The sequence below is a fragment of the Bufo gargarizans genome, chromosome 1 (genome assembly GCF_014858855.1).
Source record: "Bufo gargarizans isolate SCDJY-AF-19 chromosome 1, ASM1485885v1, whole genome shotgun sequence".
In the NCBI taxonomy this organism is placed as follows: Eukaryota; Metazoa; Chordata; class Amphibia; order Anura; family Bufonidae; genus Bufo; species Bufo gargarizans.
The window spans coordinates 210,010,153-210,036,889 of record NC_058080.1 but is presented as its reverse complement, the minus strand read 5'-3'; the positions used below and the strand labels follow the sequence as shown (position 1 = coordinate 210,036,889).

Below are 26,737 nucleotides of genomic sequence, written 5' to 3'. Positions count from 1 at the left end.
GAGCTGCGCCTAGGCCATGTGACCGATGAACGGGATGTCAGAAAACAAAGGAAAAGCTTGAGAAGGCCGCTGTGCTACTGCAAGAGCCCATGCCTTCTCAAGCAGCCGATCGGCAGGGGTCCCCGGTGTTGGTCCCCCACCGGTTAGATACCTCTTTAAAATGCTGTTGGAAATTATTGGTTTGTTTTACCTGCATTTTTGTCCCGAGCTACACTTGGGCAGAAGGAAGCGTAAGTTCCTGTTTAGCCCGAGCACAGCTCGACCTGCAGAGTAGGTACAGGAAGAGTTGCTTTTAATGAGCAGCAGCCCTTCTCTGCACAGTAAAAATTCAAACTAATGTTTTTTAGTACGTTTTGTTAAACCAACAGGAAATGATCTAGTCATTGTTACAGGATAGGTGATAAATGTCTGCTCATTCAGGGGCCCCACCGATCACTAGAGCGGTCCCCGTTCCTTCTCAGTGCAGTCACTGTAATATCTATGGAGCCAGCCGTGTGCTGTACTTGGCTATCTCTATCAGTTCCATAGGCTTTCAGTGGGGCGCCACCGATCCATTCCATTTGCTTGAGGTTAAATGACAAATATGTAGCAGTGTACATCTGACATTTATGCTTTTATTAAGGTTGAAGAACAAACTGATTGCAAGATTTTTGATGGCCATTTTGTCTCACCATTGGTCCACTATGTGCCAGATGTTATGCCGTCTGAAACGGTAACGGCTAGGTAAGTTACTTTTCCATCTGTGAACAACTTTCTTGACTCTAAAGCCCAAAGTCCAAAGCAGACTATACTCTTAAAAAGGGTTTGTCTCTTGAACAGTGATAGTCAGTTCGCAGTGTTCGCCAGCGAACACATGCGGGCTGCCATCTTGACTCGCCCGTCCGGCAATGCACAGGTAAGCCCTTACCTGTGCTGGAGCCGGTCTGAAATCATATGCGGTCACCTGGAGCAGGCAGTTCCGAGAACAGCCCGATGAAGTCCCCCGGCGGCTGTTCTCAGAACTGCCTGCTCCTGGTGACCGCATTTGATTTCAGACCGCCTCCCGGCACAGGTAAGCGCTTACCTGTGCATCGCCGGACGGGTGAGTCAAGATGGCAGCCCGCATGTGTTCGCTGGCGAACACTGCGAACTGACCATCACTGCTCTTGAATACAAACTTTGAACTGATATGGACGTCAGAGTGAAGGTCCGTAGCAAGGGAACGCTCCTTTCTTAGCCAAAACAAAGGAGCAACTCCCCATCTAGAAAACTCAGTCCAGCAATATTTCACATAAATGTCAGTTTGTTTCAGTAGGTTTCCTACAATAGTACATTTCCTCTGGCATTCAATCCGTGTCTTCTACAGACTTTGGGGGAGATTTATCAAACTGGTGTTAAGCAGAACTGGCTAAGTTGCCCATAACAACTAATCAGATTCCACCTTTCATTTTTCACAGCTCCTTTGGAAAATGAAAGGTGGAATCTGATTGGTTGCTATGGGAAACTAAGACAGCTCTCCTGTCCCCCTTTGAATCCAATCTTTTGGGTGTAGAGATGGGCTGCCACTAGGCCATATTCTAGCCGTTTGGCAATGTTGGCCCAACCTGTGCACAGTCAGATGAGCCCCCTTCCCCACACTGATTTAGTCTGAGCTGGGCTAGTTCAAGTAGGGCAGAGTCCATCTTGGGCTGTGTGACTGCAGAGGAGGGCCACTTCTCTTTTTCAGCTAGAGCCATGTATCAAGAATCATGGTTTAAAATAAAGACCAAGAACACATTTCTATCTATCGCTATCTAGAGCAGGTTGAAGTGAGCGCTGCATATAATGCCAGTGTGGAGGAATACGGGGCAGGCAGGCAGCTTGCGGACAGGAGGAGGCTACGGACCTTTCTCTTGGCTCTGTAATATAGGTCAAAACCACACTAGAAAGAGTAAATACACATCCCATACATTTTTACAAATTTTGTATAATCTTTATTCAACATAATCACAATTTTAAACATGATCTAATTAACAATGTTACATATAATAACTAATAGGCATATAGTGAATATATCCAATTAATAACCTCACCTATACTTGATATATGAATTGGTCTCTCTAACGCTGGGTTCAGACCTGAGCGTTGTGAAACGAGCGCTCTGTATGCGCGATTGTACGGGCGTTTACAATCGCGCATACAGAGACAGGCGTGCACACATTGTCGCGCGTTCCCGAATTTCTATGTGCGGGAACGCGCGACAAACGCCCAAAAAAAAGCTCAAGCACTTGTTTGAGCGTCGGGCGTTTTACAGAGCGATCGTACGCGCTGTAAAACTGCCCAGGTGAGAACCATTCCCATAGGGAATCATTGGTTCTTGCCTGTTGTGCGTTTTACAGCGCGTAGGAACGCGCTGTAAAACGCTCAGGTGTGAACCCAGCGTTAAAGTAAAGCAATCTATGGGAAAAATCCCAGGAAAAGGAATGACATTGACCCTTCATGTGATCTCCCTCCGCATCAATCACACAGCATACTTGCTCTCTGATTGTCACATATGATGTGGTTCTTCTTATTTATTAGTCACAGTAAAAAAAGACACCTAAAAAAGCTGTAAAGGTGTTTTTTCATTGGGCAGAAAATATAGCATTAATTGAAAACTATTTAAAGAGCATGTAACCAGGTCACCCCTGGAGTCTGTTCTAGGACTGCAGAAAAATCCTTATTCTTAGGGCTCGTTCACATGACCGTTGGTGTCCCGTTCCTGTATTGCGGACCTAATGTGCGTATCCGCAATACACGGGCACCGGTTCCGTTGTCATTCCGCATCATGGATGCGGACACATTCATTTCAATGGGTCCGCAAATCCGGACATGCGGAACGGAACACTACTGAAGCACTACGGAGTGCTTTCTGGGGTTCCGTTCTGTACCTTCGCATCGCAAAAAGATGGGTCTGCGATCCCCATGCGCCTGCCCCACGGAAGGTGCCCGTGCATTTCGGACCGCAATTTGCGGTCCACAGTACTGGCTTCACACGGTTGTGTGAACGAATCCTTAAGCAAATTAGGTGATTGGAGCACTTAGGGGAGAGGAGAAGGTGAAGTGATGCTCAGAGCGGCTAGGCCAGCCCCTGTCGCCACTCCCTCTCATGGCCTGATTGAAAAGGCCAGGTATCATCATTGTTCTGGTGCATGGTCCTGCAACCTTGCAACAGCAGGACTTCATCAGCGCATGCGCTGAGCTTCTTCTTTTCTGGGGGAAGACTGACGTCATTGGCGCATGTGCAGTGCTGATCTCAGAGGGGAGAGCCTCCTTATATCAACCACGCATGTGTTAATGAAGTCTTGCCGGTGTAAGAATGAGACTTTGGGGTCAGGCATCTGAACGATGTTTGGCACTGTCAATCACGCCATTCTTTTCTCTGACAGCTGTTATTGGGGGGAGAGTCCGTACACCACTATACACATTAGACAGTCATGAAGTCCTGCTGAAATTGACGGGTTTGATGACTTTCATCTGATTTGTTCGGGTATCCTTTAGGGTATGTTGACATGAATGCTTACACCGCAGATTTTCTGTTGCGAAATCGTCCGCAGTGTTTAACAGTGCCTGCAAAGTGAATGAGATTTTGCTTAATCTCGCCAACACTGTATAAAAAGTCGGCAGTGGAAACAGGCCTGTGGGGCAGATTTTAAATCTGCAGCTTGTCAATTTGTGCTGTATATTTTCATTTTGGATTTCACCCTTTGCGATGCAAGACTGAAATCTGTGTCCAACCCACAGCATTTCCACAACAACAAAATACATAATTTGGTGTGTTTTTGTATGCTGTGGATTTCCAGCAGAAACCTTTCAGTCTCGTGTACATATATGCCTTTAGGGTACGTCCACACGCGACTGAAATGCGGCAGATTTGCCATCATGGATTTACGTGTTGGCAGATTCGCAGCATTGTACAGCGTCTGCCAAGTGAATATGTTTTAGCAATATTTATCTATACAGATCAGAAAGATGCAGAAATTGCAGTGTTTAAATGTGAAGCATGTGAATTTATGTTGCAGCTTTTCATTGCAAATTTCACCATTATAAATCTAATTTAAATAACCATATTTATTCAAATTAGCAGCATTTCTATTTCCTTAGATTTTTTTTTTGCCGCAGAGTTCAGTCACGACGTACCAGATTTTCTGCTGCCGCCTTTGATGACAGCCTTTCTGCGTTCAGTACCTGAATTAACCTGCAAGGTTTAGCAAAGATAAGTGCTGTGTTTATGTAATGGAATATATAATTAATTTTATTTTTCTTAAAGATTTCAATTTTTGGTGCCTAAAGAATGGAAGAGCAAGTACCGGCCTGTATGCATCCATCTAGCTGGCACGGGTGATCATGTGAGTTTTAGACTTGTTGTGGCTTTTCATCCCCTATAGGTGTTTTGTTCATGGGCCCATACTGTACCCCATTTTGCCAATTTTCTGTAAGAATTAGTAAGAAAAAATTGTCTTGTTTGACGCATGCTTTATTTCGAAGCTCCCTAACCTAGAAGGCACCACATGGTGACACTTTGAATGCCATTCCACGCATCTCAATTCTGCATTAAATGTACTTTGGTATTCATTAGCTTTGATTTTGTCCCCCGGGATAACCCCTTTAATACACCAAAAAAGAATGCCCATGTATACCATACCCGGCAATAATATTTAAAAATAATTTCTAAGCCCCTTTATTCCTAAATATTGAGGTGATCCATGTTCTTGTGTAAAAGTGAGCAGCCTGGTGCATGGAGCTGCACAGTACCACAACCTAAGGCCCCTTGCAGATGAGCGTGTGTCACGCTGTGAGTCTGCAGCGCAGCTCCCGGCCTGACCGGGTCACGTAGCATTATATTAAATGTTTGAAGTCAGGCCGGGAGCTGCGCTGGGGACTCGCAGCGTGACACACGCTCGTCTGCAAGGGGCCTAAACGTTCAAGAAGGGAAAGTTATCCAAAAAAGAGAAACAAGGATCGCACATCCACATGCTATACATTGCTCTATCATTGCTCCTCAGTCTAATTTATAGTATACAGCCTCATATTCTACGTACTGTACACCAGGCATTTGTATATGTTTTGATAAAAATGCATAAGCCCAATCATCACGTTAATGTTGCCTCAACAAGTTGGTGCCTACTTTAATTTGGCGCACCAGCAGGCGGTGTTACCCAGAAGTCCAACAGCACCGCCTGCTGTCACACTAGGCCCCCTTTGGCATTGGCCCAACCATCCAACAGGCACAGAACCATAGCAGCAATGGCAACCACACACTACCGCACCATGTGAACAGATGTCAAAAGCTCACCTGTCCATGTGCTTTCAGTAACTACGACAGAGAACCGGTAGGACTTTATTAACTCTTAGACAGTCTCCTGCTAATTACAGTAAAAACACCTGGGCTGAATAGGAGGAGTGCACATACCATGGAAGAAAGAGGAGTAGAGATGGCCTTGCGGCTCGCCCGGCGGTCGTTTCGCTGCAAACTTTGCGCGTTGGCGATTCGCCGAAACATGCAAACATATAGCGATGTCTGCCGGTGCTATATTCTTTTGCATTGCGCCGAACTTTGACCCATGACACATCCATCAGGTGGGACAGGACAGCCAATTGAGACGTTTCAGCACATGGACATACCCCAACCCTATAAAAGAACCCGATCTGGCAGCCATTTTACATTCTGTGTTTTGCAGTGTAGGGAGAGGTTGCTTTGTGGAGCAGGGACAGGCTTTTAGGGACACCAAACGCTAGCTAATAGGGCCACAAAAGTCCTTTTAAGGACTGGTATAGGTGTGCTATCCATTGGTGTGATATACTTATAATATACTTTCTAAGATAGAAAGTATATTATAGTACATTTGTATTGTGCAGCAGTTGTGTGCGGTTCTGCTGTGATACCGCAGCTATATAGAGGGACAAGCGCTATTGGAACAACTATTTGTAATGGGTGTGATATACCTTCTTCCACAAAATACTGATTGAGGGCTGCGCAATACCTGTTGCCCCAAAAAGACAGGGTGGTGTGATATAACTGTTGTGCCCCAAAAAATAATTGAGGGGTGTGATATACCTGCTTCCATAAAATAGTGATTAAGTGGTTCGATATACCTGCTTCCACCAAATATTGATTGAGGGCTGCGATATACCTGCTTCCACAAAATACTGATTAACCCCTTAGGCTACATGCACACGACCGTATTTTGTTTCAGTGTCCGATCCGTTTTTTTTGCGGATAGGATGCGGACCCATTCATTTCAATGGGTCCGCAAAAAATAAGGACAGCACACAGTGTGCTGTCCGCATCAGTATGTCCGTTCCGTTGCTCCGCTAAAAAAATAGTGCATGTCCTATTTTTTTCTAGTTTGCGGACAAGGATAGGCTTTATTACAATGGATCCGCAAAAAAAACGGATCCGCAAAAAGAGAAAATGTCATACGTAACTTGCGGACCGCAAAACACATACGGTCGTGTGCATGTAGCCTGAAGGACTAAGCCCTATTTCACCTTAAAGGGATTCTGTCATCAGATTTTACCCCTATAACCTAAAGATATCCTCATTTCCGGACTAATAAGAAGAATCCTAAGCTGGCCTTATTAAACCTCACTGAGGCTCTATTTGTCCAAAAAACAGGTTTTTATAACCTGCCAATCACTTACTTAAGGTGCCCAAGGGGAGGTCCGTTAATACAGGGTGCCCGTCCGCACCCCTCGCCATCCGGTGCCCAGCGCCGCCTTCCGTCTTCAGCGCCGCCTTCTACAGCTCAGCACCGCCTGCGCAATTCTCCCCGTCCCTCTGCCAGATCCCACGCCTGCGCACTAAGCTCAGCCAATCTGCAGGTCATATTAGGGTTGAGCGAAGTGCCCATCACGCCGGCGCATGCGCACTTCGCTCAATGAAGCCGCTGCCAGGAGTCCGCACGGGTGCATCAGGCCGAGCCTAGTGCGCAGGTGCGGGATCTGGCAAAGGGACGGGAGGATTGCAGAGGCGGCGCTGAGCTGTAGAAGGCGGCGATGAAGACGGAAGGCGGCGCTGGGCACCGGACGGCGAGGGGTGCGGACGGGCACCCTGTATTAACGGACCTCCCCTTGGGCACCTTAAGTGATTGGCAGGTTATAAAAACCTGTTTTTTGGACAAATAGAGCCTCAGTGAGGTTTAATAAGGCCAGCTTAGGATTCTTCTTATTAGTCCGGAAATGAGGATATCTTTAGGTTATAGGGATAAAATCTGATGACAGAATCCCTTTAAGGACTTGGCCATTTTTTGCAAATCTGACCAGTGTCCCTTTAAATGCTGATAACTTTAAAACACTTTGACTTATCCAGGCCATTCTGAGCTTTTTTTTTCGTCACATAATGTACTTCATGACACTGGTAAAATGAAGTAAAAAAAATAATTTTTTTTGCATAAAAAAAAATACCAAATTTACCAAAAATCTGGAAAAATTAGCAAATTTCAAAGTTTCTCTACTTCTGTAATACATAGTACTACCCCAAAAAATTGCGATGACTTTACATTCCCCATATGTCTACTTCATGTTTGAATTATTTTGGGAATGATATTTTATTTTTTGGGGATGTTACAAGGCTTAGAAGTTTAGAAGCAAATCTTGAAATTTTTCTGAAATTTACAAAAACCCAATTTTTAGGGACCACTACAGGTCTGAAGTCACTTTGTGAGGCTTACATGATAGAAACCGCCCAAAAATGACCCCATTCTATAAACTACACCCCTCAAGGTATTCAAAACTGATTTTACAAACTGTTAACCCTCTAGAGTAGAAACTCCAAAAAAGTGACCCCATTTTAGAAACTACGGGATAGGGTGGCAGTTTTTTTGGCACTAGTTTAGGGTACATATGATTTTTGGTTGCTCTATATTACACTTTTTGTGCGGCAAGGTAACAAGAAATAGCTTTTTTGGCACTTTTTTATTGTTATTTACAACATTCATCTGACAGGTTAGATCATGTAGTATTGTTATAGAGCAGGTTGTCACGGACGTGGCGATACCTAATATGTATACAATTTTTTTTATTTATGTAAGTTTTACACAATGATTTCATTTTTGAAACAAAAAAAAATCATGTTTTAGTGTTTCCATAGTCTAAGGCTACATTCACACGTCAGTATTTTTCTATAATCCGAATTTCGGTCAGTTTTTTGCGGATCCGTTGTTCCTGAAAATGTTTCCGTATGTCATCCGTTTTTTGCGGATCCGCAAAAAACTGAAACATGTATACATTTCAATAATCAAATAAAGTTGTTTGGATTTCTTTGAAAAAAATAAAAATAAAAAATATTTGCTATGTGTTTCCAGGAACGGATTCCGCAAAAAACGGAAGACATACGGAATGACATCCGAATGTCTTCCGTTTTTTGCGGAACCATTGACTTTGCATTGTACCAGGATCCGATTTTTCAGGAACATAATAGGACATGTTTTATATTTAAACGGACATGCGGAACGCAACAACTGAAACGGACAGCACACATTGTGCTGTCCGAATTTTTCCAGGACCCATTGAAAATGAATGGGTCCTGATCTGGTCCTGATCTGTTCCGCAAAAAACGGAACAGATCAGGAAAGAAAAAACGGACGTGTGAATGGACCCTTAGAGCCATAGTTTTTTCAGTTTTTGGGCGATTATCTTGGGTAGGGTCTCATTTTTTGCGGGATGAGATGACTGTTTGGCACTATTTTTGCGTACATGCGACTTTTTTGATCACTTTTATTACCTTTTTTGGGAAGTAAGGTGGGCAAAATTTCAATTTTCTCATAGTTTTTTATTTTTTTATTTTTATGGCGTTCACCATGCGGGGAAAGTAACATGACCGTTTTATAGATCGGGTCGTTACGGACGTGGCGATACCTAATATGTGTAGTGTATTTTTTTATATTTTTTTTTATTCAGTGATAAATTTTTTATTATTTTTATCTTAAAAATATTTGACCCAGACCCACTTGGTTCTTGAAGATCCAGTGGGTCTGATGTCTGTATAATACAGTACAGTACACTATATTTTACTTACACTTTGTCTGAACAGATCTATCCCTTTAGCATAGATCTGTTCAGCACCATGGACAGCAGGATGTTGTAGCCAGAACTGCGCAGACGGGGAAGGGTAAGGACAGGGCTGTCGGGGGGGCTGTCTGGGGGCTCTCTCCCTCTCCCATCGGGGGCTGCAAAGGCACAGCAGCCCCCCGATGGGAGAGGGAGGGAGCTCCCTGAGCTGTTAACCTTTTCCATACAGCGGTCCCCCCCCCCCTCCCCCCCCCGGCCTTGTGACAGGATTCCGGCTGAATGATTTCAGTCGGCATCCCGTTCCGATTAACCCCCGGGGCGCCGCAATCTTGTTTTAAACTCATGACGTACCGGTACGTCATGGGTCCTTATGGACTCGGGAAATATGCCGTACCGGTACGTCATGCGTCCCTAAGGGGTTTGATATACCTGCTTCAACTAAATACTGATTGAGGGCTGCAATATACCTGCTTCCACAAAATACAGATTAAGGGGTTCGATGTACTTAATTCCACCAAATATTGATTGAGGGCTGTGATATGCGTGTTTCCGACAAATATTGATTGAGGCCTGCGATATACCTGCTTCCACAAAATATTGATTAAGGGGTTTGATATACCTGCTTCAACTAAATATTGATTGAGGCATACGAGATACCTGCTTCCACAAATACTACTCTTCTCTAGGGACTTAGGCACAGGGTCATTTTGAAAATGACAGGCAGAGGAAGAGGCAGGCCGTTCAGCAGGGGTGGTAGGGGTCAGGCAGGTGCACCAGGTCGGAGCCTACTGTAAGTGGGAAGTTAAAGAAGGCGCGTGCGATTACTTCAAAGGGTGCACCAGAGTTGGTTGAGTGGCTCACTTCCGCTTCTGCACCCTCCTCATCCTCTGTATCTGCACCCTCCTCACTCTCTGCTGTGTGCACCACCACCATAGCCCCTCCACTCGAGTCAGAGGAATTATTTTCCCATCCATTCCCAGACCATACCGATGCGCAGCCATTATTGACATAAGATGAATAAGAGGAGGTAGCAACAGCCACCACCCAGCGGTCTGACGACAGTACCCAGATCAACCCAAGGAGGGAGGTCTCCGCTGTTGCTGCTTACTCCGAGATCTCTAATGTCAGTGGTAGTGAAGGTGACGATGATGACGTGTCAATAGACGTCACGTGGGTGCCCACAAGAGAGGAAGAGGAGGGGAGTTCAGAGGGAGAGACGGAGCCGCAGAGAAGGAGGAGAAGCAGGCAGAGCTCGCAGGGCACAGGAGGCAAAAAGCAGACTGCAAATGTATCTGGAGCGAGCCATCCACCATGCACGGTCACTTCTGGTGCTCCCAGGATGCCGGCACATGGCTCCGCAGTGTGGGCCTTTTATAACGTGTCAGCTGCTGACAATAGTGTTGCCATCTGCAGCCTGTGCTGTCACGGTAAGCCCAACACTTAACCCTAGGGACAACCACCTTAAGAAGGCACCTGGCCTCCCATCACCGAGCCCAGTAGGAGCAACGCCGTCAGAACCCACGAAGCCACACTCCTGGCGCTCTACGTCCTGCCTCTTCTTCTTTCTCCTCCCATTTGTCCTCCACTCCACCTTCCACCATGCCGTCATCGCGTTCATCTGGCAGAAGGCAGGCTTCCGTGGCCCAAATGTTTGAGCGTAAAAAGTTGATGATGCCGGATAACTCTCTTGCCCAAAGGTTGCCCTCTGGCTTGTCGGAACTGCTAGCCCGCCAACTACTGCCATATAAACTGGTGGACTCTGAGGCATTTAGAAAATTTTTGGCCATTGGCACACCACAATGGAAGGTCCCCGGAAGGAAATATTTCTCCCAGAAGGGCATCCCAGAGCTATATGTCCAGGTTCAGCGGCAAGTTAATATACATCTGACCACAGACACGTGGTCTAGCAAACACAGGCAGGGAAGGTACATAACTTTTACTGCGCACTGGGTGGACCTTCTGACGTCAAGCATGAAACCCGTGGCTCCCGTGTGGATTTGGTGTTACCGCCAAGGATTGCATGCAGGCCTGCCTCTTCTACTCCATCCTCTGTCTCCACCTCGGCTGACTCCTCCTTTTCCACTACTACCGCCTCTTCCGCTGCGCCCCCTAAGCTCCCCAGAACCTATTCGACGTCCCAGGTTAGACGTTGCCGTGCTGTGCTGTGGCTGGTTGTGCCTGGAAGCCAAGAGCCACACCGGTCCTGCACTGCTTTCAGCTCTGCGGTCACATCCCGATCAGTGGCTAACCTGGCTCAATTTGACTGCTGAGCGCGCTCAGCGCTCAGCAGGGAAAAATGACACATGCCACACATCCTAAACTTAGTCGTGCAGCAATTTGTTGCCAAATATCCCGGGGTCCAGGAGATCTTGCGGCAGGCCAGGAAAATCTCTGGCCATTTTAGAAGATCTTACACGGCCATGGTTCGCCTTGCTGACGTTCAGTGGCGACACCACTTGCCCGTCAGACGTCTGATTTGTGACAGCCCAATGCGCTGGAACTCCACCTTGTATATGCTTGATTGGCTGCTCCAGCAGCAACGTGCCATTAACGACTACCTGTATGAACGCTGCAGCAGGACAGGTTCTGGCTAGCTTGGTTTCTTTTCAACGCGCCAGTGGCTGCTAATGCTTGATGCATGCAGACTTCTGTGGCTATTTGATGAGATCACCAAACCGGTCAGTCGCAGCCAGGGCTTCATCAGTGACATCGTACCTTACGCCTTCTTTCCGAAGCGTGCATTGTCGTGTCATTTATCAAGCCGTCAAGAAGCAGAGCTGGAAGATGAGGAAGTCGCAATGCTGAATGAATTCGGGGGGGGGGGGGGGGGCTACTCCACCTGAGACAAGTCAGTAGGAGTCTGAAGAGGAGTCAGAGGAGGATGGTGGCTGGGGGGAGGAGGAGGAGCAAGTAGAGCAGGCTTTGAGGGAGACTTAAAACTTTTCGGGGATCCCTTGTGTTGTCCCTGGCTGGGGGGAGGAGACCGAGGACGGCATTCTCCTGTGCAATGAGCAGGAGCCAGGTTGCTCCACCGCTTTCAATTTACGGGGGCCTTCATGCTCCAGTGTTTGAAGAGGGACCCCGTATAAAAAGCATAAAGGGCAAGGACCAGTACTGGGTGGCAACTTACTTAGACCCCCGGTACATCACAGAGGGCTGGCAAAATGCAGCATTTCCAGGCCTCGCTGCGAGAGATGCTGCATTCTGCTGTTGCGGGCGCTGGCAGAGGAATTTCCACCCACAGCGATACAGATGCGGGTACCAATCCTACTGCGCCTGCAAGAAGAGGGCGGTTTGAAGATGTGTTGGTCACTTGATAATTCTTGCAGCCAACCCATCGACAGCCGCCTTCTGGATCCAACCTCAGGGAACGCCTAGACCGACAGGTGTCTGACTACATCAGGTTAACGGCCGATGTGGACCCTTTGAGAAGCGAGGAACCCCTGGACTACTGGGTGTGCAGGCTTGACCTGTGGCCAGAGCTGGCACAATTTGCCATGGAACTCTTGGCTTCCCCCTCGTCGAGTGTCCTGTCTGAAAGGACGTTCAGCGCAGCAGGGGGGATCGTGACCGATAAGTGCACTTGCCTAGCTCATGACAGTGTGGTCTACCTCACATTTCTAAAAATGAGTGAGGCATGGATCTCGGAGAAATTCAACACCTGTGACGACCATGTGTAATTGAATTTCCTCATGCCAGCCCACACATATCCGCCACCACCCAGAACAAAGAATGGTCCTTGTCTTATGTATATACAGTGGCATAAAAGGCCTTTTCTGTCAGGTGAATGCCTAATTTTTGGGGCCTCTACTCCAGTTGCCTACAGTAAAATTTTTATCCAGTGACTGCCTAATGTACTTGCAGCCACATAATCACAAGTTCTTTTCTGTCAGGTGAATGCCTAATTTTTGGAGCCTGTACTTCGTGGCCTAAAATAAAAAAATTCTGGGCTCCAGCAGGGCACATTTTTTGAGAATTTCCCTTTTAAGTCGCATAAAAATGGCCCCTGATTAAAATAGATATTTTTTGTGGGAATTTTTGCCAAGGATCCCCCTCTGGTATGTCACTGTCCATGTCGTGGGACTATTTGTTAACTTCTAATAAGTATTTGGTGGCTGCAAATATGAGCTGAAGGTTTCTCAGGTTCGCATGCCATTAAAATCAATGGGGCCAGCCGCGAACGCACGGTCGCGTTCGCAAACCGTCCCGGACGATATTCGTTCATCACTAAAGAGGAGCACTAAAAAAATGTCCAACAAAAAGAGAAAAACGTGGATCGTACATCCCCATGCAATGCGTTGATCTATCTGCTTCTTGGCGCAATTCATATTGCTTCTCAGCATAAATAATAGTAGTATACCAAGCCTTAGTCTACATCCTGTACAAGAGGCAAATACAGAAGCCCACTCACCACGTCAAGGTTGCCTCTGCTAGTGGGTGCCTAATCTAAATTGGCGCAGCACCACATGATGACCAGCACAGCGCCAGTAGGCGGAGTGAGCCAGCAGTCTAATAATAATAGATGTGGATGTGCGATCCATGTTTCTCAAAGATCTGAAACATTTTCTACATGCACAAACGACCCATTACTCTCAAATATTGTTCACAAATCTAAATCTGTCTAAATCTGTGTTAGTGAGCACTTCTCCTTTGCCGAGATAATCCATCCCACCTCACAGATGTGGCATATCAAGGTGCTGATTAGACAGCATGAATATTGCACAGGTGTGCCTTAGACTGCCCACAATGAAAGGCCACTCTGCAATGGCCACCATTTGCCTCACACAGTGCAACACATCTCCGTCGCATAGAGTTGATCAGGTTGTTAATTGCAGCCTGTGGAATGTTGGTCCGCTCCTCTTCAATAGCTGTGCGAAGTTGCAGAATATTCGCAGGAACTGGAACACACTGTCGTATACGCCGATCCAGAGCATCTCAAACATGCTCAGTGGGTGACATGTCCGGTGAGTATGCTGGCCATGCAAGAACTGGGATGTTTTCAGCTTCCAGGAATTGTGTACAGATCCTTGCAATATGGGGCCATGCATTATCATGCTGCAACATGAGGTGATGGTCGTGGATGATTCTCGTCATGGTAATCCTGTGCATTCGAAATGCCATCAATAAAATGTACCTGTGTTCGTTGTCCATAACATACGCCTTACCATACCATAACCCCACTGCCGCCATGGTCCACTCGATCCACAACATTGACATCAGCAAACCGCTCACCCACACGACGCCACACACGCTGTCTGACATCTGCCCTGAACAGTGAAAACTTGGACTCATCCGTGAACAGAACGCCTCTCCAACATGCCAGATGCCATCGAATTTGAGCATTTGCCCACTCAAGTCGATTACGACGACGAACTGCAGTCAGGTCCAGACCCCGATAAGGACGACGAGGATGCAGATGAGCTTCCCTGAGATGGTATCTGACAGTTTGTGCAGAAATTCTTTGGTTATGCAAACCGATTGTTGCTGCAGCTGTCCGGGTGGCTGGTCTCAGACAATCATGGAGGTGAACATGCTGGATGTGGAGGTCCTGGGCTGGTGTGGTTACATGTGGTCTGCGGTTATGAGGCCGGTTGGATGTACTGCCAAATTCTCAAACGCTTTTGGAGACTGCTTATGGTAGAGAAATGAACATTTCACGGGCAACAACAGCTCTGGTAGACATTCCTGCAGTCAGCATGCCAATTGCACGCTCCCTCAAACGTTGCAACATCTGTGGCATTGTGCTGTGTAATCAAACTGCACATTTCAGAGTGGACTTTTATTGTGGGCAGTCTAAGGCACACCTGTGCAATATACATGCTGTCTAATCAGCAATCACCATATGCCACACCTGTGAGGTGGGACGGATTATCTCTGCAAAGGAGAAGTGCTCACTAACATAGATTTAGACAGATTTGTGAACAATATTTTAGAGTAATGGGTCTTTTGTGTATGTAGAAAGTTCAGCTCATTTAAAATGGGAGCAAAACTTAGTGTTGAGTTCATATCCTGGCATTCATGGTTTTGTGTATGCCATCATTCATACAGAGTAGACCATGTTTTAATATTTGTGACAGTAGTGATTCTGTACTAATGCAGTATGTATCTGCTATACTTTTGGGTAGCTTATATATTGGTGGTGGAGGGTTTGACTACTCCTAATCAAAAAGGAACAGTATCAGACAGCAGCACTTCTTAAACCACATTTTTGGAGGTGATGGTCTGTACGCTGTTCTCAGGGAAAACCTCACACTACAAAGCAACTTTTACCCAAATGAATTTACATAGTATACTATTAATTATTGTGACTGCAAAAAAAAATAAAAAATCACTCTGAACTAATGCATTTCTTGTTCCCCACCTGTAGTATTTCTGGAGAAGGCGAACGTTAATGGCCCGTCCTATGCTCAAAGAGGCTGGCATGGCTTCCCTGTTGTTAGAAAATCCTTATTATATCCTTTGTAAAATAAAACTAATGTGTTGGTTCTTTTTCGTAATATGTCCAAGATCAATGGGATATTCCCATCTGAGACAATGGGGGCATATCGCTAGGTCCAGCCACTACGAAGCACTCGCCCCATAGTAGTAAATGTGTGGCCACCACTCCCTTTCATTTCTATGGGGCAGATGGAAATAGCCGAGCCAGCGCTCGGCTATTTTCGGCGACCCCGTAGAAATGAATAGAGGGCGGCTGCGGATTCACAGTGCGCCCTCCCCAACTTTCAAGGCTACGTTCTCAGTGTAGGTGCGGGTCCCAGAGGTGGGACCTGCACCTATCAGACAATGGGGACGTATCCTAGAGATATGCCCCCATAGACTGAGATGGAAAACCCCTTTAAGCTTTTAAGGGCAGCCAGACACATTCATACACGTTTGGCCAATGGCTGTCTCTTCCAGCTCCCTCATACACATACACTTTTGGGTCAGCAGAACATGTATGTGTATATTCAATGAGGAGAAAGCCACTGCCAGACACTTCTGACAGCGGCTTATCTCCCAGGAGAACAATAGGATCAAGCAAAAATATTCACTTTGTCCAGTCTGTCTCTTCCCCATTCTCGGCAGGGCCTTAAAGGACATCTGTCAGCAGATTTCTTACACCTAGAGGCTTTGCTCTCTCTGCAACTGCCACACCCTCTGCTCTTTGATTGACAGATTCAGGCAACAACATAATTCATGGGCCTGTTAATCAAAGTGCAGAGGGTGAGGCAGTTGCAGAGAGAGCAGAGCCTCTAAGTGTTATAAAAAACCCCACTAAGGACTAAAAATAAAAAAAAGGTTCTTGCCTTATATCGCTCTTTCCCTCAGCCACCACGTTCATCCATTCCTGTTTCTCTCTGCATATAGAATGTATGTGATGCCATGTCACCACAACGATCATTTGCCACTTGGTGTGATCAAAATACATCACATTGAATGATTTTCACATCATCTTGAAGGGGTTGTCTCGCTTCAGCAAATGGCATTTATCATATAGAGAAAGTTAATACAAGGCACTTACTAATGTATTGTGATTGTCCATATTGCCTCCTTTGCTGGCTGGATTCATTTTTCTACATTATATACTGCTCATATCCAGGGGTGACGGCCATCCTGCAACCCAGCAGCAGTGGCCGTGCTTACACACTAGAAAAAAGTGCCGGCCTCTCTGGTGACCAGGATCATGGGAGTGCACATAGGCACACATGCGCAGCAGCCCCTGTTCCGTCCACCTCATATCTGTAACTCCTGGATACAAACAGTGTAAAATATGATGGAAAAATGAACAGTATGCTCTAAAATGACAAAAGTCAGGCTTTTGTCGTAGCTATATGTAGGAAAATACATGCAGTCTCCATAGACCCTAAAATGTTAGTTTTTGACTAGCACCCAAATGCGTATGTTTCTATTTTTCCTTGACGTGGTTTCTTAAATGGCTACAGAAAACCAAAGGACCAACGGTAAGTCATTGTGTGTTTTAGCGCTTCCATTAAGCTATCTGGGCAGCTGGTTTTTCAGAGGGAAAAAAAAATCTGCTGTGGAAATCTGAGGCTTAGCCTAGACCTGCATGTTGATTAACTGCAGCAGACAGGACACACCCTCTAAGCTGCCAGCTTGAAAAAATTGTAGCAGAACAATTGTAGCAATAAATGGGGAGATCTCCGGATGAGGTACACGGCTGGTTCTGGCTTGGTTAGAAAGAGATTGTCATGTACTATATGGTTTACATTAATTGTGAAGTCTGCAGTCCAACACTACTGACCTAACTGTCCATTTTGTGTTTTCTCCTCTTGCCTGCAATGAAAAGGAGATCAAGCTTAAAGAATGTTTCTGACTTATTTGTCATGGGTGGTGCCCTTGTGCTAGAGTCAGCAGCCCTCCTTCACTGGCTGGAGAGAGAAGGGTATGGTCCTCTGGGAATCACTGGCATTTCAATGGGAGGACATGTAAGTTTACAGACACGTCTAATGTGCGATATTATTTCACCCTCTAGTCTCTACAACCAATATAAAAACTTGTTTGGGAGCATATAACGTATAACTCTCTGAGAACATTGCCCATACTGCTATTCCAAAATCCAGGCTCCTTATATGGAGAGCAGAGATGATCTGGGTCTGCTAAGACCCAGCAGCTTCTACACCTTCCCAGAACCTGGCAATCACATGACTGCCCAAACTGCACCAGCGAAGCAGTACTGTTATATCCTCATCTTCTCACTGATCATTGGGAGCCATGCATATAGCAAACCAGAAGGTGGGGACATCTCTTCCTTCTCTATAGGGACTCTGTAGGGGGCATCTCTGGCAGCCGGCTCCCCTCTCCTGTAGCGACAGTGAAAAACATGTCTGTAAAGTTATCCGTGGGCAAGCCGGACTTCTTAAAACGTTCGGTGCTAGACAAATGGTTAATGCTAATGCAATATATAAAAGAGTAGGCAAACAATGAGAACTAAGAAGGTATCCTACAGCTTACTCCATATAAAGTGCATACACTGTTTTGGCCTTGAAGGAAGCCGAGATCACTTTAAGGTCTGTAGCTGTTCTGTAAAAAGTGATTGGGTTATACCTTCTGGCGCAGTCTCAGTGATTTTTACTACATTTGGTTTGACTTCACATAGCCGACTTGTTGCAGAAACACAACTAATCTGGCAGCACAATAGCTCAGTGGTTGGCATTGTGTCTTCCAGAACTGGGGTCTCTAGGTCCGAAATGACCTCTCATGGAGTTTGTATGTTCTCCCTATGGTTTGTGGGTTTCCTCTGGGAACTCTGGTCTCCTCCCGTAGTGATGGGGACCTTACACTGTGATGATAATGTCTGCAAAGCACTTTATAAGTGAGTAAAATAAAAACTAATGCAACTAAAAATGTCTGTTCCAAAATGTGTGGGGATGTATCTGCAGCTTGTGCTTGGGTTCTACAAGCCCCATTAAGGAGTATTAGACAGTTTCTGCAACCGAAGTGCCACATGTTAGTTCCCCCTTATCCTCTTGGATCTAAAACAGCTTGTAACGTTTGTTTTGCTTCTGAGTTTTTTCTTTGTTTTCTTACTGTTATTTTAGATGGCTTCTTTAGCAGTTACCAACTGGCCTAAACCGATACCATTAATTCCATGCCTTTCATGGTCAACAGCCTCTGCAGTCTTTACCACGGTAATATGCTATCCTCTGTATGTATCTGTGATCGTCTTCAACATATAGTTGCCACCACGTATACATTTAGGGGAACAATAAAGTATAAGGCCGGCCTTGTGCTTATGGGAGGTGATCTCCATTCTTCCCGATTTGTATGTGTGGGAAGGGAAAGTTTAAACTAGATTTGAAAGGCAACACCGTCAAAAAAATGGATTTCAAATTCCAAAAGAGGTGCTCAGTGAAGGGGCTGTCAGGCCACTAGACAAAATTATGTATATATATCCACGGCACTCATGTAATTTTGCTTAGTAGAATAGAATTTATTGATTGCCAACACCAACTAAAAAATTCATATCATGGAAAGCAGGGCCAACGTTTCGGTCCGCACGGGACCTTGATCACGGCCTAATGCAGGAGAGGTAGTGCTTACTCGTTGGTGGTATAGAAGTTTCACCGATATAGGCCTGGCCACAAGGGCATTTATACCACCAACGAGTAAGCACTACCTCTCCTGCATTAGGCCGTGATCAAGGTCCCGTGCGGACCGAAACGTTGGCCCTGCTTTCCATGATATGAATTTTTTAGTTGGTGTTGGCAATCAATAAATTCTATTCTACTAAGCAAAATTACATGAGAGTGCCGTGGATATATATACATAATTTTGGGAAGGGAAAGTGACATCATCTAGAGCAGGGATGCCCAACCTGCGGCCCTCCAGCTGTTGCAAGACTGACACCCAACATGCTTGGACAGCGTACAGCTATCGGGGCATGTTGGGAGTTGTAGATCTCTGATCTAGAGCAACAATGCCCCTTCATGCTAAATAATCTCAGTTCCCCAAAAGGACAAAAATAATTGTGTCCCACTGTACCTTTAACCCCTTAGTGACCAGCCTGTGTTGGGCCTTACTGACCAAGCATTTTTCAGTCTTTTTTAATTGTCGCCTTGCAAGAGCTATAACTTTTTTATTTTTCCATCTATGTAGCTGTATGCAGGCTTGTTTTTTGCAGGACAAGTTGTAGTTTTAAATGGTACCATTTTATGGTACACATAACTTTATGATTAACTTTTATTACCTCTTAATTTCTGGGAGGCCGATGGGAAAAAACAGCAATACTGCCACTGAGTTTTTACGTTATAAATTTTTCCGCTTAATTTTTCGGCATAAATAACTGGGTCAGTATGATTATATATACCAAATACATATATGGGGAGATTTATCAAACTCTGATTCCACCTTAAATTTTTCACAGCTTCTTTGCAGATGGGAGACAGAGGGCGGCGGGTGCCATTGGCCGCGGCATGTAAGGGTTTAAATTGGTGAATTCGCACTCCTGAGAGTCGAACCCCCGCTTTCTGCTGCACATGGGATCCATGCAATGCTTAGACCCAGCCGCTGTGAAAAGGCGGCGGCCCAGCCTAAGGCCCCTATAAGGACCGCTATAAAAAGGCATATGGGTTGTCACTAAGGGTTTAAAATCTATTTACCTCCTTAAAATAGGTATAATCCCCACATATAATATACATAGCAAGAGAAAATATTAAAAACCCAGCCACAGACCAGTTATAAGTGTATGCATCTGCCAGTTCTCCGATCTATTGAGACAAAAATGGTGCCAGAACTATTGTCATGTACAGCCACCTAGGCCATTGCTTTCCCAGTGTCTTTCCTGCTGGTCACATTGCTGCAAGAGTTTCATTAAACAGTCACCACTTCTGACATGTCTATTCGTTCTTGAACATTATTGTATGCCACTTTAAATGCCCATTTTGGACCATGTTTTATTACGACTTGGTTCACAATAGGTAATAAGCAGATGGCTCACTCTGAATTGTCACAGTTGGTGCACAGGTTCAAGAAGACACACCCCTGATTCTGTGCTGCATAAATAAATGTTGAATGGAACCGGCACTCAAACAGTCGGAACACACGTGGGATTGTTTTAACTTATAAAACTTTATTAAATAATATGTTTTTTGTGCACTTCTAAAAAATATATAAAAAACTTAAAAATAATAACTGCTGCACACATTCAATTGGAGGCTTTCAGTGAGGAAGAATCGTTATTAAAACTGCCCTGTAGGTTCGCTATACCATATGTCGCTGCATCCGTATCCCGCTTGTTTAATGGGACTAGTGAATCGCAGCCGTCTATGGTCGAGCGACCTATTTGTGGGGCTATTTGTATGGCTCCTTACAAATTGACAGTTACAAGCAGATGGTTATATAGATAGTCCCTGCGACAGATATATAGTATAGCTTTCAAGCAACAGCTCGCATTGTATAATGCATCAGTCCTCTAGCGCAGTTTTCTTAAGGCTCCGGGTGTATCACCCAAGCAAAGTCAGCAGTTCGGTAGAGTTTTTAAAGTCCCACCTATGTAAGCACAGAGATATAGCGTCGCTCCACGTATATTTCTATCAGTTGTATGTATTACTCACTGCGTTCCGTATGGGTTCACTATGTGCGTCCCGTAGTCGGTTGTTAGCGTGGCGTCCCACGCTTCCACCTTTCTCCGGTATGTTTCTATTACTTCCGGCTCTACTGAAGTCTCGCTTTTAGTCTCGCGAGAATCTTGTGTCGGGTAATTCTTTCGTGAATCCCAATACGGTGTTCCGTGTATGTGAGTTCGCTGGAGTTCTTTCTGTCTTTATTTGGGATTATCAGTTGTCAATCCTTCTGTACATGGCCATGCACTGTCTCACAGGTAACACCCAGACGCGTTTCGAGATACTATCTCTTCATCAGTGGGTCGCCTGTGAGTTGTGGTTTCTTGGTTCTTATACTCTCCTCTTAATTGCTTGATTGATCACACTTGTTATCGCTGTGAAGTCTAGTTCACAATTGGTTTGTCTTTTTCTCTGTAATTCTGTCATTTCCTCAGTTGTTCACCATCATTAAAGCTTTTATGCATCAGCTACTTTTCGAATGGTATCAATATTATACAATATAAAATAAAACATATAGTATCATATAAAATGTGATATAAAAATTGTAACATAAAAAAGAAAATACAAGAATGCAATATAGAAAAATATTTTTGCACATAGGTATATTTCTATTAGCAAGAGATTGTCTGTCTGTCCTTGCTTTCCCATTACTATTTTCAATATATTGTTGTTTCTTTTTTGTTCATCCTACAGTATTAGAATCTCATTCTATTCAAGACAGATTTCTCATGTATGTCTTTGTTTACAGCTGTATGAGGTGATTCTACATTTTTATGGGGAGGCAGGTTTCACATAGTGCTATCTTCTATCTACGCATTCATTCATAACTATATGGTGTAATCCTGCATTTTCATGGAGGGACCTTTATAGAGGGGCATCTTGAACAGAGGGTTTTTGTCTTTGAAAATATCTGAAGTGTCTCCTCGAGACCCCATCTATATGTCGTAGATCGTCCTCTCTATCTCACTTCTAGATATTACTATATAGTTCCCCTGTTTATCACCATATGTTCAGATCTGATGTATCTGTATTTTATATAAAACCAAAAATTTCTAGGTCTGAATTTAGTCCTGCAGGGAGAAGACTCCCAAAATCGTATATTCTCCTGGACTCTGCCCGTGACATTCTCATAATGTGATTCCCTCCCCTCCAGTGTATGTCCACCTTCTCCAGGGCCACGAATGAGAAGCCCCTGGGGTCACTATTATGTGCCATTTTAAAATGGTTCGATAGGGAATGGTTTTCATATCCCTTCCTGATGTTGTTTAGATGTTCTGTGATTCTGACCCTCAGGGGTCTCTTCGTTCTGCCAATATATTGTTTCTGGCAGGGGCACTGGAAAAGGTAGACAACACTGGAGGAATCACACGTTAAGAAACCCCTAATGTCCATGGTGAATTGGTTCTGAGTAGATTGAACCCTAGTGGTCTTTCTCGGGAATGTTGAATTTTTACACCCTGAGCATCTCCCGCATCTGTAAAAACCATCATCCATTTTCAGCCAATTTTGTAATGTGGGTTTGATTTTTTTATTTTGATTTTTTATTGAAGGTGCAATTTTTATACCCAAATTGGGAGCTTTAGTAAAGGTGATTAAAGGGGAGGTGTGCAGTGAAGGTCCAATGATTTTGTCTCTTAGTAGAAAGTGCCAGTGTTGGTTTATAATGTGACGTATCTGTTTAGCTTGTGTATTGTACGGTAAAATTAATCTTAACTCACATTCCTCGTTTATGTTTTTCTGGGTATTAGGCTGAAAAAAGGTTTTTCTCTCTGCTCTTTTTATTTTTTCTAGGGCATCTATCAGGATTTTTTCGGGGTAATTTTTACTCTCAAATTGCCGTTTCATTTTTAGGGCCTCTGTTTCAAAGTCTGTTTCATCGGTGCAGTTTCGCTTGATGCGGCGAAACTGTCCCGAAGGGATATTTAACAGCCACTGGGGTAAGTGGCAGCTTGTAAATGGTATAAAGCTATTTTTAGCCGTTGGTTTATAATAGGTTTGACATATATATCTATTGTTGCGTTGGGTGATCTGTATGTCCAGGAATTCTATAGATTCGTCTTTTATTTTGGACAAAAAAGTCAAATTTTGGTCATTTTGGTTCAGGGCCTCTAAAAATTGATGTAACTCATCTGTATCTTTTTTCCAGATGAATAGGACGTCGTCGATATAGCGACGCCATAGGGCCAGGCTCGACCCCAGTTTCGGGTTAATGTTTTCACATTCCCACTGTGCTAAGAATAGATTTGCATAACTGGGGGCGAACCTGGTCCCCATGGCTGTCCCACGTAGCTGTAAGTAGTGCTCACCCTCAAAATAAAAGTGATTGTGATGGAGTATAAATTGGATTCCCTCCATCAGATATTCTATTTGTCTAGTACATATGGTGCCATCTACTTCCAATTGTGATTTTACAGCTGCTATACCTTGATCGTGTCTTATGCTTGTGTAGAGGGACTGGACATCTAGGGTACCGATGATCCAGTCTGACTCTACATCTAAGTCCTCAAGCGTTTTAATAATATCTGTTGTATCTCGGATATATGATTTGGTTTTTCTAACTACTGGCTGTAATATTGTATCAATATACTGGGAAAGGTTAGAGGTCAATGAACCTATCCCAGATATTATAGGCCGCCCTGGTGGATTCTCCTGACATTTGTGGATTTTGGGCAGACAGTAGAAGATGGGGAGTCTTCCCTGTGTGCCCAAAATGAAATTGCGTTCTTGATCTGATAGAATGCTGTCTTTTAGACCTCTATCACAATAATTAATGAGGCTCTTTTTAAATTCCTGCCCTGGGTCTCCTTTTAACTTTTTGTATGTGACTGTATCACTCAGTTGTCTAAGGCATTCATCTGTGTATTGTGTGGTATTCATAACCACTATGCCCCCCCCCATTATCTGCGGGGCGTATTGTGATATTTTCTTGTTTTTGTAATTCTTTAATAGCACGGATCTCTCCCTCTGTTAAATTATTTCTTTGGTTTCGTCTATCTTTGATTTTTCTCAAATCGTTCTCAACTGACCTTTGAAACGTTGCCATCTCATGGCCAATCTCATTTTTGGGAAATTTCTTAGATTTATTTCTTAGATTTGTATGTTGTATCTCTCCCTCATTTATTTTCACTTGGGGCTCTACTGTTATCGGATTTTTTAAGTAATGTTTCCTCAAACATAATCTTCTCATGAATTTTTGTAGTCCTATAAATGTGTCGAATTTATTAAGTTTAGCCGTCGGTGCAAATTTTAACCCTTTGTCTAGAAGGTTTAACTGTGTGTTAGAAAGTGTTGCAGAGCTTATATTAATGATGGAATCTAATGCACTTATTAATTTCTCCTTCTGTCTCTCCCCTTTCTTTCTTTGTCCTCTCCTTGTCTTTCTACATCTGGTTTCGTGTATTGGTGGTGTTGTCCTCTGTGTGGACGTTTGTGTGATTGTTGGTAATAAGTTGGAGACCAATTCCGTTGTCTCAAATTGTAGGAGTGGACTGGGGGAGTTTGTCGTGAATATTTCCTTGGTGGTGTCTGTTGGTGTTGATTTAATCTCGGTGATAATGGTGATCGGTATCTTATCCGTGGTTTGTGGTGTGGTGGAGTCCTGTCTAAAAAATATTTTTCCTGCAAAATTTCATATCTATTATGTGTTGGTACATTATATCCTCCTTGATTATAATTACTAGTCTCTCCTATCTCTAATCCTCTCTCCTGTGAGCGTATATTTCTTTCTATATGGGATGTTGTCGTTTGTGTCTGTGATAGCTCGGGTCCAATTTTGGAATGGTTTTTATATTTTTTTGTTTTTTTATTCATTATTTCCAATTCTGTCCTGTCTAGACCTTTACATAATTTTTCTTCCCATTCTATAAACTCGCTATCTTTAGGGAATTTCTCAAGTATTTGTTTATATTTGTCTATCTCTATTTTTAGATTTTCCAATATTTCCATTCTTCTTTTAATTATAAGATGTATCAAGGCGATGGATTGTGAAAATAATAGAGTCTCCCATTCTTTATTAAATGAGTCACAACTCATGAGTTGTGACTCATTTAATAAAGAATGGGAGACTCTATTATTTTCACAATCCATCGCCTTGATACATCTTATAATTAAAAGAAGAATGGAAATATTGGAAAATCTAAAAATAGAGATAGACAAATATAAACAAATACTTGAGAAATTCCCTAAAGATAGCGAGTTTATAGAATGGGAAGAAAAATTATGTAAAGGTCTAGACAGGACAGAATTGGAAATAATGAATAAAAAAACAAAAAAATATAAAAACCATTCCAAAATTGGACCCGAGCTATCACAGACACAAACGACAACATCCCATATAGAAAGAAATATACGCTCACAGGAGAGAGGATTAGAGATAGGAGAGACTAGTAATTATAATCAAGGAGGATATAATGTACCAACACATAATAGATATGAAATTTTGCAGGAAAAATATTTTTTAGACAGGACTCCACCACACCACAAACCACGGATAAGATACCGATCACCATTATCACCGAGATTAAATCAACACCAACAGACACCACCAAGGAAATATTCACGACAAACTCCCCCAGTCCACTCCTACAATTTGAGACAACGGAATTGGTCTCCAACTTATTACCAACAATCACACAAACGTCCACACAGAGGACAACACCACCAATACACGAAACCAGATGTAGAAAGACAAGGAGAGGACAAAGAAAGAAAGGGGAGAGACAGAAGGAGAAATTAATAAGTGCATTAGATTCCATCATTAATATAAGCTCTGCAACACTTTCTAACACACAGTTAAACCTTCTAGACAAAGGGTTAAAATTTGCACCGACGGCTAAACTTAATAAATTCGACACATTTATAGGACTACAAAAATTCATGAGAAGATTATGTTTGAGGAAACATTACTTAAAAAATCCGATAACAGTAGAGCCCCAAGTGAAAATAAATGAGGGAGAGATACAACATACAAATCTAAGAAATAAATCTAAGAAATTTCCCAAAAATGAGATTGGCCATGAGATGGCAACGTTTCAAAGGTCAGTTGAGAACGATTTGAGAAAAATCAAAGATAGACGAAACCAAAGAAATAATTTAACAGAGGGAGAGATCCGTGCTATTAAAGAATTACAAAAACAAGAAAATATCACAATACGCCCCGCAGATAATGGGGGGGGGCATAGTGGTTATGAATACCACACAATACACAGATGAATGCCTTAGACAACTGAGTGATACAGTCACATACAAAAAGTTAAAAGGAGACCCAGGGCAGGAATTTAAAAAGAGCCTCATTAATTATTGTGATAGAGGTCTAAAAGACAGCATTCTATCAGATCAAGAACGCAATTTCATTTTGGGCACACAGGGAAGACTCCCCATCTTCTACTGTCTGCCCAAAATCCACAAATGTCAGGAGAATCCACCAGGGCGGCCTATAATATCTGGGATAGGTTCATTGACCTCTAACCTTTCCCAGTATATTGATACAATATTACAGCCAGTAGTTAGAAAAACCAAATCATATATCCGAGATACAACAGATATTATTAAAACGCTTGAGGACTTAGATGTAGAGTCAGACTGGATCATCGGTACCCTAGATGTCCAGTCCCTCTACACAAGCATAAGACACGATCAAGGTATAGCAGCTGTAAAATCACAATTGG

At 43.8% G+C, this 26,737-nt stretch overlaps 1 protein-coding gene across 1 annotated transcript in view; it reads left to right on the top strand.

Moving 5' to 3' along the window:
• The first annotated feature begins 449 nt into the window (after window positions 1-449).
• Window positions 450-26,737, top strand: part of ABHD18 (abhydrolase domain containing 18) — a 42,481-nt gene continuing 16,193 nt past the window's right edge. The window contains exons 1-6 of the mRNA XM_044301090.1: window positions 450-723; window positions 4,268-4,346; window positions 15,377-15,461; window positions 16,922-16,949; window positions 17,297-17,435; window positions 18,549-18,638. Coding sequence (XP_044157025.1) covers window positions 698-723; window positions 4,268-4,346; window positions 15,377-15,461; window positions 16,922-16,949; window positions 17,297-17,435; window positions 18,549-18,638 — 447 coding nt within the window. The 5' untranslated portion in view covers window positions 450-697. The remainder of the gene's footprint in view (window positions 724-4,267; window positions 4,347-15,376; window positions 15,462-16,921; window positions 16,950-17,296; window positions 17,436-18,548; window positions 18,639-26,737) is intronic.